At 42.5% G+C, this 16,510-nt stretch overlaps 1 protein-coding gene across 4 annotated transcripts in view; it reads right to left on the bottom strand.

Annotated features, from left to right (window-relative positions):
* The window catches only part of SETBP1 (SET binding protein 1), a 267,683-nt gene that overhangs the window by 132,073 nt on the left and 119,100 nt on the right, over window positions 1-16,510 (bottom strand). For 2 of the 4 annotated variants that reach the window (XM_077790258.1, XM_077790256.1), the window contains one exon: window positions 13,408-13,479. The exons of the other annotated variants lie outside the window; for them this stretch is intronic. In XM_077790258.1, the coding sequence (XP_077646384.1) occupies window positions 13,408-13,479 (72 nt within the window). The remainder of the gene's footprint in view (window positions 1-13,407; window positions 13,480-16,510) is intronic. 4 annotated transcript variants of the gene reach the window in all.

Raw genomic sequence — 16,510 nt, 5'->3', positions numbered from 1 at the left:
GCCCAGTCCTTGAGAAGCTCCTTGACTTCTTGGGAGGGCTTTTTGCTTTCTCAACTCAGTGCCAAGAGGACAAGAGAATGATCTCTGCATCTACAAAGTAGTTGGGAACAACAATAGCATCTCTTGCTCCCAAGAAACTTGTCACCATTTTAGAATACTATGCACCATCTGGCAGGGGCAGAGAGAAGAGGATTATTCTATGCTCTGAGATGGGCACAAGGAAAAGAGAAGACACCAGGGGAAAAAAGACAGAAAAGCTCTGCAAATGAGGAGTCAGCATAAACAAAGTGTATCAGCCCAGGCAAGAAGCTGAAGCATGACTGCACTAAACAAATCACAGTGGAATCAGCAACTGGCAAAGTAATTTGTGTTATTACAGCTGATGGAAAATTTCTGATGCCGCCCATGTTCGCTTTTGAAACACAGCTCAGATGTTTAATTGGCTCAGTTCACATCTAGATGATTGCTCTTTTTGTCTTTCTGGAGTGTATCAAACCTGTAGCTGCAGACAGAAACTTTTGGATGTGCCTCCCTGTCTCTGTCTGTCAGCTATGAGACCAGGAATTAAGTTTTGCACAAACCAAGCAAAGCAAGGGAAATATGGACTAGAATGGGTCTCACCTAAATAATTTCAATCTTTCTGTTACCCCAGTTCTTTTTAAGTTCAACTCTGGCACTACCAAATAGTCCCGTGCTTGTAGAACATAAGATATTGTGAGTTAAATGCAGGGGTAAAAACTGCATGTGTTGATGTCAGCAGAGTGGGTTTTGGTGCTTTTGTCACTATATAGGAAAAGTTGTTTTCCCTGTCACATAGAAATGCTTCTTTGAGCTCCCTATGGCCTATTAATTACACCATTGCATGGAATCCCAGGATGGTTTTTGTTGGGAGAGACCTTCATGACCATTTCATTTCTACCCTTCTGCCATGGACAGGGGCACCTTCCATTAGATCAGGCTTGAACAGTGCCAGGGATGGCAGTACAATGTTAATAATGGCTGAGTGTCTGTGCTTAGAAAGCTCTTCTCCCTCACTTGCTAGACTCTCTTGTCAAACTGTCCTCATCCTATAAGTTTTCTGAACATTGTCCAGTAAACAAACTTCTCCCTGCAGGTCAGACCTGTATGGACAGGAAAATTTCAGCCAGAGGCATTCTAGTTTTCCCCAGTGTTTCATAAAAGCCTCACAAAATCATTAACCTGTAGGCAGCAGCCAGGATCTCAAGGTATATGAAACTGGGGAATGGTGCTTTTTTAAACTTTCATGAGAAAAAGCAGCTTGGCTTGGTGCTGAGTCACAGATTCCTTCACTCCCTAGGCCTAATCTTGGCCAGTTGTTCTGCCCATTAGAGGACAAGCAAGTCTAGGAATAACTTGGCCACATAACGTGTCTGTATGCTGGACAAGGCTGGGGAGGAAGGATGTTATTGCCCATTTCCCTCCTTTTCTCTTTGAGTGTGTTGAGAGCTGCATGACTACAGGCTGCCTTTGTGGAAAATGCTTTTGTGGAAAATGGAGGCAGTGGCTCTGCAGACATGTGGGAGGATGGTTCCTCAGTTATCAGGGAGTTATTTCTGAGCTCTCTCTGGAAGCAGAGGGAATATTTCTGAACTCACTTGGTTGTTTGTTTACCAAGGATATAACTCATTTAGGTTTACAGCTCTTTTCCAAGAAGGAGGGAGACCAGAGAGGCTCATTTGTCACATCTCCTCTCATTGTAAATCAAAAGCAGTGCCATGCCAGGAGACTCCCAATGACAAAAGGAGAGGACATTTGGCAGCACGGCTCCCAGAGATTTTGGAAGCTTCTTGACATCAATTTCCCTGTTTTTCTTGAAAAAAAAGAGCCCTCACTTCAAAATGATGTGGCATGTGATAGCAAAGAACAATCCTGAGGATTTGAAGGGACACAACAGCCCTTCAGCAGATGTAGCTGTACCAAAGTTTGGCTCCTCAAAGCCTGCAGTAAGGCCACCTGTAATACAGCAAACCAATTTGGGAATGCCATGGGTTCCCAACTCAGGGCCCAGAAGGATGGATGTCTTCAGGATTAAATCCCTGTCCCAGGACTCTCAGAAGGCCCTCAGAAGCACAGAGCTGAAGAACAGGACCATTTTAAACAAGCAGGTGCTGTTCCACAGAAAAAAAAAAAAAAAAAAAAAAAAAAAAAAAAAAAAAAAAGTCTAATTATGTGTGATCCTATGCCACAGTTAGATTTTGCAGGGACTTCCAGTTTTGACCCCATGACTCTGGGCCTCCCAGGTGGCTGCTGCTGTTGTTGCTGACAGACACCAGTACATGACCTGGTGACTCCTACAGAGCCTTAGCAGAAGATTGAACCCAAGCTGCCCTAGAAACAAATTTGAGACCAGAAGAAAACAAACAGGAAGCACAGAGGAGGTCAGCTGTTTGCTTCTCTATGACAAACAGGACTTACAGAAAATCCCACTACAAAGGGCCAACTGACAATGCCTAGTGACAAAAATGGAAGGAAAATATAGGCAGGCTCATGTTATTTGCATCATCTACCAAGCTGAATATTTTTCCTTCCAGTTACTGCTTCAGAATTCCTGACTGTGAAAAAGAGTCTGGAGATGAGCAATCCAGCACCACAAGAAGCCAAAGGAGACATGTCCATTCTCTCCATCAAAGTTTGGTGCAAGACTTTGATTCACATCCTGGGTGACACTGACTACTCATGGGTAAATCTTCCTGTGGGAGATGCAATGTACTCCTGGGATTTAGAAAGTCATGGTCTATTCTGCTCTGTGGCTACAACTCAATCACCTCACTCAGTTTTTTTGTTTTTTTTCCTATTTTCTGAAACAGGAGAAATGTTATGCCCTACTTACTGAGACACTGAAATTTATGTGTGAAAAGCATGGCTTCAAAATGAAGTATTGTCACAATGCAAAATGAAGGTGTACAAAAAAACAAGGTAATGTGTGTGCCATTAAAATCCTGACACCAGACACCAGAAGGAGCTGAATTTGCTGAGATACTCCTGCTGTTCCTTTTCAGCAGGCATGAGGAAATACTGCTTTGCAGATAAACATTGTAATGTGGTGAATTTCCAGAATTTAATGAAGTCCATTATAACAGATGAAAATTAAGCTTTCTTTAGTTATGAATGCCTTATTCATTTTAGATTTAGGTTTGTTTTTTTTTTTTAAATCGAGAAAGAATGTTTTCCATAAACAAGTGCCAAGTAAGAGAGTAAACATCTTCTGCTCATACACCTTCATCTCCTCCTCAAGGCTGTCATTCCTGTAAGAAAAAGGCTCTCATTATGCCAGCCTTGCCCACAATCCTGTTGCAAACGTCTCCCAGTGACATGCACCCAACCCTAGCAACAGCTGGCCACAGCTGGCTGTACCAATGGGCCCTACAGAGTCTTTTCCCACTCCTGCCTACCTCTGCGGGGTTCTTCAGCTCCCATCTTCACCTTTTATAGTCACACACACTCTGGGCCAAGAACAATAATGTATTTGTTTTATGATGTTCTGGCCATGACAGGGATTTTATGGATGACCACAGAATCATCTTCATAACTGTTACTGCCACACTGCTGATTAAAAGGGTCACACTGGCATGAGGGAATCTGTAATGTTCATCACAGGAATTTATTCACAGGAAGGATACACCAAGAGTTCAAGTTTCTCTCTTCAGCTTTGGACTCTTGATACTTTGATCCTGATCACCTTTGAGAATAAAAGGGGAATTTAGCTCTTAAATGTGGTTTTGTCACTGGTGTCTCAGTTAACACCATCCATAAAAGGATCGTTTTCTTTTTTACACAGGACAATGCTGAGACCATAGACTTGAAATAGGAGTAGAATGATAAAAACTACCTTTTTAGCTAAAAAGGGACAATCATTAACCATGTAAATAAATGAGTGACTGTAGAGTTTTAGTAACACTGTCCATTCTGTTGCTCATTCTTGAAGAGGAGTGAAGAAAAAATGTTTCAAGGCTTCAGAAGAATTTTTACTTTTTTTAAGTTGGATAATTACACATCCTGATATATCAGCACTACAGACACCTGCTGACAGCATGATTGCAAAACAGGACATTCTTGAGGTTGCAAGAAAACGGGCACAAAAAAGAGAATCCTGTTATCAAATAAAATATCTGAAGACTGTGGGTCTTTTTTTGTTTTGAAGACTGAATGTTCTTTACTCTTGTGTCTAAAAGCGTCATATCCTCAAATTCAAACAAGCAGATGGCTGCCAGAAACACTCTGAAACCACCAAGCTGCTTGCCTTGGACACATTATTTTGGTATCTTGACCCCTTGACTCTCTCATGGATGTTTTATTTCATTTGAGTTTGACCAAGGTGATTGGAGAGGATTTTAAAGCCACCAATGACCTCTGAACTTCAATGATGGCATTTTGGGGCATTTTATCTTAAAGAAAAGATAAGGGAAGAAATGGCCATATACTCACCATCCAATGAGAGCAGAAAATATAATCACATAACTTGTGGTTTCAGTCACAGCTGAAGTAAGCTGCTGAGGCTGTACAGAGAAGAAGTGATACTGGTAGAGGGAGAAATGTTTTGCACGATTGCAACCATGGCACCACCTCTTTTTGCTGGCACTACACAGCTACAGCTGATGACAACTTCAGCCCTACCTCCATGTTCTTCCAAGGAAGCAACCCTTAGTCATACCTGCTCCTGGCTGATTGTCTGAGTTTTAGCTTTCTGCCTCAGGAAGAGTGCAGAAATGTAATCTTTGATATGAAGTCTGGTCTTAGGAACTGCCAGTAGATAAAGAGCCTTGCATTCATTTTCCCTGCAACTCTGACTGCTCTTCAATCCTGACCTTGATTGCTCCCAGTAAGAGATAACACAAATCTCATTCCTCATGTAGACTTCTCAAGATGCTGTCTTGAGCTTCATCTCACAGGTGCTAAATGGCTTTTCATGAAGGAGATAAGCTGAAGTTCTCTGATGAAGGATAAGGCTGATAAATTTGCTCCATGTGAGCCAGGGGACGATGTGGGTAAAGGTCACCTAGGAGAGAGAACTGAGCTGGTAGCACAGCGGGTCATGATGACACTGAATCATGATCAGGCCATCATCTCAAGGAAAGGAGCAAGGCATTGCAGAGGGTACAATTTCTTCTGATGCCCTCTTCCTAAACTGTGTGAAAATAAAGATTTCTTTGTTCCTCCCTTACTCTGTCTGGGCTTCTCATGGATTTCTTCCATCCATCTGAGGTTCCTACTTCTACGCTTCCACCAATGTCCTGCACCTTTACCCACCTATGGTGTCATGGTGTGACCATTCCCTCACAAATTTCCTACTTCACCCACTTAACCTCACCAAGATTATGCTTTACTCATATCTGGGTTTCTTATTTCCCATCATTCTCATTGAACAACAGGCACTTATTAAAAAATGGGAGCATCATCTAGTGCAGCTGCTGCTCAAACATAAAGGACCAGAACTGCAGCATTCATTTATGAAGATATCAGTGACAACTAATTTTGGTGCCACATAGATAAAATACTGATTTAATTTATCTGGATCTAGTAAAAGCTGAAAAGAGCTTATAGGAAATCATACCTATACCTCAGTTAATGAAATTCTAGGCTGCTTCTGGGAAGGCTGACAATTATAAAACCCGTCTGCCAAACTTTCATTCACAGCTTCATTGCAAAGTCATTACAAATATGACAAAACCCACCAAACTCACAGAGGTGTGTGTGAACACACGTGGGAATGAGGATCACCATATTTTCTCCCTCCCAAGGCAACCTGGCGGCTCAGAGAGGGCAGGAGAACAAGGAACAGATGATCTTGGTGCTGCCAGCAATATTCAATGTTGCAGGACCTTTTTTTCCCCACCTGAAATACCTGAATCCTCTGCAAGAAAATTATGGGAACTTTCACTACTGATGGTGCTCCTAGTGCATGGAGAGGGCTGCCAGAGGCCTCAGGCCAGCCATCCATGGACCATCTCACCTTTCCCACAGCAGCACAGAATGGTTTGAGTTGAAAGGGACCTTAAAGATCATTTAGTCCAGTCCCTCTGACATGGGCAGGGACACCTCCCAGTAGGCCAGGGTGCTCTAAGCCTCATCCAACCTGGGAGCACTTCCAGGGGTGGGGCAGCCACAGCTTCTGTGGGCAACCTGTGCCAGAGCCACACCACCCTCAAAGTCAAGAATTCCTTCCCAATATCCCATCTATCCCTATCCCAAGTGGGAAGCCACTCCCCCTTGTCCTGTCACTCCAGGCCCTTGTCCAAAGTTCATCTCCAGCTCTCCTGGAGCCCCTTTAGGCTCTATAAAGGGTCCTAAGATCCAGGACACTGATTATTTTGGCCATCCAGGCTGTCCACTGTGCCCTTAGAAATGGACACCAGGGTGGATGCAGATTGTTTTCATTGGTGTTCTCTGCATCTGGTTTGCTGCACTAAGAAACCACAGAAGGCTGAAATAAATATATATGCACCCTATCTGCTGGTCACCTGTGCCCCAGTCCCCTTGTGTTTATATTTGTGTTCATTATGACACAGGGAATGAGAGTGAGCATAAAACATTATTCCCTGGGGAATAGTGATTTTCAAGCTGTTACTCTGCAGGTAAAATGCAGGATGTTGGCAAGTAATGCTTGCAAAATTTGATGCCTTGATTTCTGTTGTGTGGATCAATATTAATAGCAATATTATATTTCCAGAGCTGGCAGAACTATTGATTATTTGGCATGTAGTAGTTCATTTATACTTAAGAGCAAACTGGGACACTGAAACAACAAATGTGCAGCTGTTAACAAGCAACACAGGACATTGAGTTTCAGTGACACAATTGGGATATTACTTCCTTTGTCTAAAATGGAACATCTTTAACATGTCAAAGCTATAATTTACTTATCTGTCTCACTGTCATACCTGGGGAAAATACCTTTTCCCCCTGAAACCTGCAGATTAAGGTCATGTTTCCAAATATGTGCCAAATACAATCAATAATTTCATACCCAATGTGACCAAACACTTGAGGTAATCATGAAGAGAAAATGTTTTGTTTTATATATTTAAACAAGTATTAAATTAGATTACCTTGTGCATAAGAAGATGTCAATGAAAGAAAAGATAATGAAGCACTATACTGTGTTTGCAGGAGCTGAGCCAGAATTATTTCTTTTCAATGAGGTTTTTAACTCAGTGAGAAAAAATAAATACCTGTATCTATACATAAGTGTAAATATATTTTGATAGTATGAACTCAAAATAAAACTTTCTATATCAAACAAAGGCTTTACCTACATTTGAAAGACATAATGCTGTATCTTTTCATGAGCTTCTTTATTATGTATAAGTCTAAAATTGTCTCCTAGGGACACATTTAACTATCAAACTGCTGGAAGTAAATTATACAGAACACCTATCTTATGGCAGAAATTTTTGAAAAAGGAACCCTCTCATGGTAAGAGAGAAAAAAAAATTAAAAATACTGGGCGGCATTCCCTGTTGCAAGAAAGAGCTCCTCAATGACCTAATAATCTTTTTACATTAGCTTAAAGAGGTTGGGGAGGTAACTAGTAAATATGCCAGAAATGTACTATACATTGCCTTTTGGGGGATAATACAGCCTTTTCTCTGCTATCAGCATGTTAAACTCTGCAGGCTTTGCTGCCTTAGCAACAGTTTGGACAGGTCAGGATCAAGGGAGGCTGAATCAGCTTCTGCTGGTGGCTCCCCTCTCCCACTGCTGACAAACGGAGTTTAGAGTGAAGGAGTCCAGTTTCTCAGTTGGGCCTGAGCCTTTCCAGCCAGTAGTAATTAAATATGCCCAGAAATATTCCTAGGTGTGGAGGCCAACTGGCACAGAGAGGTTTGTACCTCTGCTCACAACCATGTCTTAACTTTCCTAGCCCAGCAGCTAAATGCAAACTGCTCACAGGGATGAACCCTGATCCATGCTTAAGGATGATTTAGGAGATTGTTAGTTGGACCAAAAGTGTGCTGAGAGCTGGTTTAGTACTTTGATTATACCCAGTTACATTCCTGTGAATGCCCCCAGATACTGTTTTACTTGCTTAAGTTATTGTTATGACATATTTCTCTTCCTGATCAAGATTACTTCTTTCCAGCCACAAAAAGGGAATTGTATGGCTGTAAATTTGGTTATGACAATAATCCTTCTGCTGGATCATGAAATCACTCTTACTCAATAGGACATGTGTTTACTGCTGTCTGCAATCTAAGAATCTTTGCAAGAAACCAGATGTGGTGTGTTTAAAGTGAAAAAATTGTTATGTGTGGACAGATGAACTTCATAAACAAATCACTGTAATCCTTATTCCATTGCACATCACTGACGTCTGCCTGATACTACATTTTCAAATTTTTGTACTTTAAATTGCTTACTCCCAGAAAAGAATCCCACCTCGAGTACTTGTCATATGCTCTAGCTGTGCTGCATTGGTGTGCTGGTTTTGTCTGGGGCAGGGCTCATTTTCTTCCCAGGGGCTGTTACAGGGCTGTGTTTTGGGTTTGTGCTGAACACAGGGTGGATGACACAGAGATGTTTTTGTTACTGCTGAGCAGAGCTTGCACAGAGCCAAGGCCTCTTCTGCATATTGCACTGCCAGCCTGGGAGGGAATGGGGGTGATTGAGAGTTTAGGAGGAGACACAGCCAGGACAGGTGACCCCAAGGGACAGACCATGTGACATTGTGTTCAGTGTATGAAGTGGGGGAAGGAGGAGGAAGAGGGAATGTTTGGACTGATGGTGATTGTTTTCCCAAGTCACTGTTACATGTGATGGGTTTGACTCTTTGAAGGTGACTGAACATGGAAAGGAGGGAATTAACTCCCTTTTTTGCTCTGCTGGTATGCAAGGCTTTTATTTTCCCTATTAAACTGTTTCTCAAGCCATGAGTTTTCCAGCTTTACCCTTCCAATTCTCTCCCTGATCCTGCTGGTGAATCCAAGTGAATGAGGGACTATGAGGAGCCTGTTGGGGTTAAACCATGACAACTGGGATACCATTAGGTGTCCAATAGCAACCTTCTGTTCTGACCTGCAAAAGACAGAGCAAGCCTGGTTTTGTGGATTTCTCTGAGCTACAAGAAGATGAATGCAAGCTCTTTTACTTTGAGGAGAATTGATTTTATCAAGGCAAGGCCATCTGGCAGAAGGTAGAGCAGGATTAATGCAATCCCAAACCAAGAGGGAAGATCTTGGTACTGTGTCACCCAAATCTTGGCACCCTCCTACACCCCACAGGGTCTCAAGGCAGAGCAGAGACACAGAGGAAATAGTTCATGCTATGCTCACTTCACCACACACACCACAAAGCCTTCTCAGTGAAAAAGTTTCAAAGTTGCCATCAGAAACTTTTATAACAGCTGTTCAGAGGAACACATCCCTTTGAATGGGTTAGCTCATGATGCTTCTAACAATCACCTGTGCAGCAACCTACTCATGCTTTCCAAAGGTTGGGAGGGAGCTCCTTATCCTGGTGGGCTGGCTGTATTTCAGCAACGGCACTTTCTCTGTGGACAGAACTAAGGCTTCCATCCACCTTTTGCAGTTTTGCCTGTTTTTCACAAGGAAAAGAAGGTGCAGACCTGTGTCACCTCCCAGCTCCCCTTTGGACTTCTTTGTGGCCCTGGAAAAAGCAGCTAAAAAGCACCATGTGGGCTCAATAGCCTCGATGTTTCACAGTGGCTTCCTGACTCAGAAAGCAATAATGCTAGGAGGATGGCAGATTCCTTCATGCCAGCAGAAGAAATGCCTTGTGATCCTGTCGTCTAGTGCATTCACCAGCAGGCACCTGATTGAAGAGGCTGGGGGAGATGAGAGGAGACAGTGTCCTGCTGTGGACTTCTCCCACCTCCATAGCCTCCTTATTTTCAAAGAGTTTCCATTACTCTGTGGTAGCTATTGTTCTCCACACCTGGTGCATCATCATCCCCACTACACTGATGGTTTGGGATTCTCACACTGCCAGTTCTTCCTCCTGACACTGAAATGAGCATCTTGCTTGGCTTCAGAAGGGGAAAAAATGTGTGCAACTAGGACACCCCTGTGTTAGCAATGTACAGGATGATGCTGCATAGTCCATAACCAGCATGGGCTGCCTGGGCATATAATCATGCTCAGACAGGCCCAGAGGCATTCCACACCTATGTGTCTGCCCCTTTTCCTTCCAAAAGTGACCACAGCACCTGGGTCAAGCTTTGGCACAACTGCTATCAATGTGCAGAGTCAGCAGTGAATAAGCAATTTTTATGCTTGATTTTCAAGGAGGCTGAAGATTCCTCTTGGCCATTAAGATGAAAAGAAGTCTAATTCAAAGCTAGAGCCAAGCTTGAAGAGTAATTCTGCACATGCAGGAAAGAGAAGGTAAAAGTCATTATTTGCTCTAGTTGGCCCTGTAAAATGAGAAATACTATCAGGGCTGTGCATTTTTTGAAACCTGCATTATTTCTGTTTTCCTTGGAAGGGCTAAAATAGATTCAAACACTACTGTTATTATCTCTAAAATGACAGAGATATTTTCATGTGAGCTTCCCTTTACAAGTCTGATATCCATATTCACCATGTGCATTCCTTTGATTCAGCAACTGTGGCTCCCCTGTGGTCAAAGGACTCAAGGTTCATTTTGTGTTGCTCTTTCTGCCAAAATGTGGCTTTTACAGCTGGAAAAAAAAATCACAAAGTCACCCTCAGCCTTGATAGAAACTGGAGGGTAGGAGAATATTAGGAAGAAACTATTACCTCTAATATTCAGCTGCATTTGGCAAACCTGAGCATATTTGGATTGTCTATACCAGCATTTCACTCCCCTGCTTCCAAATGACTGCCCTGGCCCCAGTGATTAACCACCTGAATACACCTAAGAAGGATATTCACAGAAAAGATCTCATAATGAAAAGGCTATTCCTGGCCTTCTTTCCATCACATCATAATCTGTCCACTAATATGGCTTGAGATCTCAGCTGATCAAAAGGTCATAAGATGCTATTGCTAAGTATCACTCTGTCTCTGTTCAGCCAAAGGCATTTTTACTCCATTCAACAGGCAGAGGAATGTAATAGCAAAGCCTTCAAATCTGTTTGCATAATAGACGAGTCTTCTCTTTATGGTATTATTCATGTTTCAGGGAATGACACCTGATAAATAAATCTCTAGTTCACAGTGAATTTAAATAAAACAAAGGCAAATCATATCTCTGTGCACTGTAAATATAAAACTGCACATAGCATAAGAGTTTCCAATCTTCCACCATCTCTTTGCTAAAAAAGCTATAAATTGCTGACCATCCTCAGACTCTGCCAAAATCAAGGGAGCCTAAATCTCTGAGTAAGTTGCAAAAAGCATGGTAATAACAGAGGAAGAACTTAAAGATACATAAGTCATTTAGTCTAATGAAATGGTAAAACTTGCATCTTTTTGTCATCATGCTAGTAAAAACCAGAAAGGGTAGAAAGGGGCGTTAGCAGCACATCGGTAGCAATAATAGAGTGAAAATAGGGGGAAATCTGAAAAATGAGTCAACCTGTTTCCCGGGGAATAACACTACAGGGGACAACTTTCAAGCATCCTGGGATGAACAAAATACTGAACCCTATTCTACTCAGCACCATGACTTGGTCCAGATGGTCACCCTTGCACTGGTGGCAACTGGTCCATGTGATGCCAGTCATTGCCTCCATCAGCAACTGCAGCCACTTCTCTGGCCATCCTGCTTCCAATTCTCTCAACACAGGCAGGGATCGCTGCCCAGAACAGCAGGGAGAGTGGGCACCACTGCCAAGAGCCACCTGCCACCTGAAGCCCATGTCTAGTGGGTCTGCAGCGGCACTTCCTTGTGAGAAACACCATTGGGAACTGTTTTGTGTTTGTAGCACACCTGAAGTGTTGTCACAAACAAATTAAAACCCTCAGCATTTCCCATATTATCCACCCACTCTTTGGCTTTCCAGAGCCCTATACCAGAACCAACAGGCAGTTTCTTTAAATGCAACTGGCAGTCATTTCGCTACTCTCCATGCTTTCAAAGCTGAGAGCCATCAAAGATTAGGAGAAAAAATCATGACTGTTTTTCCCTAAGAAGCAGAACTGGTAATAGGCTTCAGGAAAAATCCTTCCAAATGCAAGTGATAAGTGTAGACTGTGTGAAGGCTGACAGGTCTGATTATAATTATCACTGCGAGGGGACTAGCACTAACCTTCCTCCTGGAAGACAATGACAACTCCTGGAAGGGAACATGCAAGTAAATTATCATAAACAAAATAATTGCAAGTAGAGTTGTCTTTGTCTGGGAAACAAAACAAGATCCATATTTGGGAGTAAAAAAAAAAAGCTCAAGCCTTAAGAATTTATTAAATTTTATCATGATAGAAAATGACACTTAAAAATACATTTAAGTTTTTCTGACTTCAGAATGATGGAGTAAAAGAATCAACTGGGACACATGAAATGAAAGATGAAGTCATGCATGCAAGAGGTGTTTGGAAATAAAGAATATATTCTGAAAGTACACTTGAAGAACATACCATGCATTTAAATATGAACAAGGAGTCCCAGAGAGGATGTTGGTTCAGACTGAGATAAATATTCAAAACTAAGAAAAAAATCCAAGCCACCTTTCCCCCTTTCTCACATCCTAGCAGGAAGAAAGCCAAACAAAACCAATAAAAATCTCTTCAAATTGCTTCTATCCATATACATCCCTTCTTTGCATCTATTCGTTAACTGAAATACAATGGCATCAGCTATCAGCAGGGTTGTGAGGTAGGTAGGATAGTTAGTATTCCCTCAAGATCATCCTGTCCTGACCTTTCTGCTTTATTTGATGGCATTCCATTTTTCTTAGTCTGCATTTTTTTTTTTTTTTTGGTCATTTTTTCACTCCATTTCCATTGAAACCTTGGAAACAGAGAAGATTGGGCAATCTGGACTAAAAGTACCTTTGCTTTCACTTTCTGAAAACAGGGAAACAGATATTAGCTTAATAGGGACTATAACTGCATAGGGAATGAAGAGAAGAGCCTCAGAGTCAAAAGCAGTTCTAAGAGTTTCATTCTCATTATACCTCAATGGAGTGGAGCAAATAAATTGTGCAAGGGGACATATGGAAGCTCAGTACACAAATGGCCTATTTAAAGCTCTTACTTCCTAATTAGGTCTTGGTGTCAGGAGGTTGGTAACAATTATTCACACATAGATCATTTGGATATGATACAAACTGTTCTAAAACCAAACCATCATAATGGCATGCATTAAAAGCAGTGCAAATTAACAATTTAGACTCATTTGTTTAGTGCTTGGACTTTCAGTTTCTGTGATACACATTGCTAAATTTTGTGTCCAACATTGCAAAATTTTGTTGGGAAAGAGAAAAGGAATAAAAAAATCATCACAGCCATGTCCCCTTGTTCTTACCTTGTTCACAGATTTTGTCACTGGACTCTGCACAGGGAACCCACACTCTCTTCCCAAATTCTTCATCTGACTCTGTGGTATTTCCCAAAGCAAAGAGAAAGAAAGAAAACCTTGATTGTAGGGCTGACTGTGTAGAAAATGGTCACAAACATCCAGTGTTTTGCTCTGCCCTTTTGATTTCCTTACATGTTTCAGTATGACCACTACCATCACTAGCCAGCTGTGAGGCACCCAGTGGGGTGGAGTCCCCCCTTGGTCCTGCAGTGTTCTGTAAGGCCCCCAAGCTTCCCTTTACCCCATGCAGATGTGTAAACTTCCCCTCTCAAGTGTCCCCTGTAAGCAAGTTGGCATGAAAGAAGTACCACAGCTTTCCCCAGCAGCTGTGGGGCACACAAAAAGCTGTGCTCTCAGGGAGCGATGCTGTGGATTCCTCTGACAACCTGTGCTAGAAAAGCTTGGGAAGAGAGCAGGCAGGTGTCACAAGAAGCCAACACCCCTGGTAAGAGTTAAAGTAGGGAGCTGAAGCCAAGGATTACCACATTGCAAAACCATTTAAAACAGAGTAAGTGCTCGTGATTCTAAAATGTGACTAAAGCAAACCTGCTCTGCACTGTGCTTTGGTACTTCTGGTATGAAAATGAGGTCTTCCTCTCCCCTTCCTCCCCTCTCCTCTTTGTCCACCTCTCCAGCCCTTCACACAAAGGTGAAATATTTCACATTTTCACCTGTGGTGGTGCAGATCATAAAGTGTTTGCTTTGCTTTTCACTGATTTTGCCAAAGGCATTCTTTGAAGCATCAGACTGTGCAAAGATAATAGGTGACACAATTCTCTATAACTGGAATCAGCAACAAATCAGCCATCTGCCACTCCAGGGGTCTGAGATTAACCCAGCTACTGGACCATGACTGCAAAGCATTTGCACATTTAGATTACAGAAATGTGAAAATGTGAGGTTACAGGTCCAAAAAAAAAAAAAACCCAAAAAAAAAACCAAAAAAAAACCAAAACAAACAAACAAAAAAAAAACCAAAAAACCTGGGAGTGGGGAAAGTGTGGGGAGAAGGAGTGGAAAACAGACTCAGAAGAGTCCTTTAGCCCTTTAGATTGACCCTTCCAGACACAAGTCACCTCATTACAACTCCAAGTAGACAATGTTTCTCATTATTAAGGTTAAAAGGATGAAGGATTTGAAGGAAGCAGCTTGAGACACATTAGATACCATGTTTCTGGAGAATATATCCAAGGACACTTCTTTTAGACAGGGAGAAATAAAGACAAAAACCTACATCTGCCTTGTCAAAACCTTCGCTCCTTGGGGAGCATGACAATCTGCCCAGATGGCTGACTTGACCATTTGGAAAGAACAAGAGCAGCATTTTTGCCCCAGAATGGATAAGATGCAGTCCACAAGCTCCCCTATGGTCAAGATTTCAAGAAACGAAAGAGGTCTGCCTACTGAAATAACAAGCTTTGTGAATATCTCTTAATTTGTCACTCACAGTTCTTCTTCCTGAATAACAAACACTATTTTGCTGCTCTGCAGACATGGATGCTGTCACTCCACATTAATACCTACCCATGTCTTTGGGACCTTTTGTATAAATCTGTTGGGAATTGTCATTTGATAACTGAAGTATTTGAACACTGAAGAAGTTTAAATCAGTAGTAAACACTAGCTGGCTCCAGATCTAGAAGCATGAGCAATGGTCTGTACAGTGTGTGGTGGGTCAGGACAAGAACCGGGGTCTCCTCAGGTCATGTTGACAGGTTTTATCTGCCACTTTCTCTTGCAGGTTAGAATCCCACAGATCCCTGAGACTTCCATCCCCAGACATCTCAGGTTAAAAGAGGAGGTTCTGTCCAGAGGAACAGGTGTAGCTTCATCCAAAAGTATTAGCAAGAACATCTGTAAAATTCTGGAAGATCTCATCTGCAAAATTCTGGAAGATCTCATCTGCAAGAAAGGACTGAAGCATTGCAATTGTTCAGTCTGGAGGAGAGAAGACTCCTGGAAGATCTTGAGCATCTGCCCACACCTAAAAAGGCTCCAGGACAGCTGCATAGGAACTTGGGACAAGGACATGAAGTGACAAGATGCAGGGAATGGCTTCCACTGCCAGAGGGCAGGACTAGATGTGATACTGGGGAGGAATTCCTGGTTGTGAGGGTGGGAAGGCCCTGGCACATGTTGTCCGAAGAAGCTGTGGCTTCCCTTGGATCTCTGGAAGTGTCCTGGGCTGGGCAGGTCTTCGAGCAATCTGGTATAGTATGAGGCATCCCTGCCCATGGCAGGGGTGGAACTACATCAGCTTTAAGGTTCATTCCAAGCCAAACCATGCAAGGATCCTGTGATTCTGTGAAATTCAGGCAGGGGCTACATGGTGTGTGCTCTGGGTGGGGATGGTATTTCAAACAGCTCAGCTCATGACATCCAAAGAGTCAACTGAAAACCAAACAGCTTGAACATGTGTTTACAGAAAACCTATGTGTTTTATGCACATCCTTTATTCAGAGACAACAGGTAGGATGAGGTGGAAAGTACAGAAACACATCCCACATTCTTTGGCCAACACTCTTGTTGATATTTACATGGTGAAGAAACAAGGTTTCTTTGGCCAAGCACTGCACACCCTGTAGTCACAACAAAGGAAAAGAGCAAGAAGGAATCCAGCACAAACCCAAGTTGAACTGCAGCAAATACAGGATACAAAGCACAGCTGAGAAGTGAGGAAGAGCAAGATGTTTTGTTCATCCTACTCCATACAAAATCTGCTGGCATCAACTTAGAAATGCATGCCATCCCAGCATCATTAATTTGGGACAGAGAATTTGATCCTCCACAGAGGAAGGACTATTGATCTGTGAGGAGCAGTGAGAAGAGGGTGAGGGGAGCATGCTAGACAACACCTTTATGTCTGCCTGAACTCCCCCCTATTTATAACAGTGTTTCCAAAAGCCTTTCCTGGGAAGGGGTAGGTGCTCCCAAATCAGGCCTACATGTCTGAGACCAAAGGTGAGGTTTGAAGTGGTTTGAATATCTACCAGGGCATGGTTTTCAGGTGAGAAAGGGGTCACAGGGATCATCACATGCCTGAGACTAC

The sequence above is a fragment of the Lonchura striata genome, chromosome Z, assembly GCF_046129695.1.
Source record: "Lonchura striata isolate bLonStr1 chromosome Z, bLonStr1.mat, whole genome shotgun sequence".
NCBI classification, from domain to species: domain Eukaryota; kingdom Metazoa; phylum Chordata; class Aves; order Passeriformes; family Estrildidae; genus Lonchura; species Lonchura striata.
The sequence above is the reverse complement of the archived record's forward strand: the minus strand, read 5'-3'. Positions and strand labels throughout refer to the sequence as shown.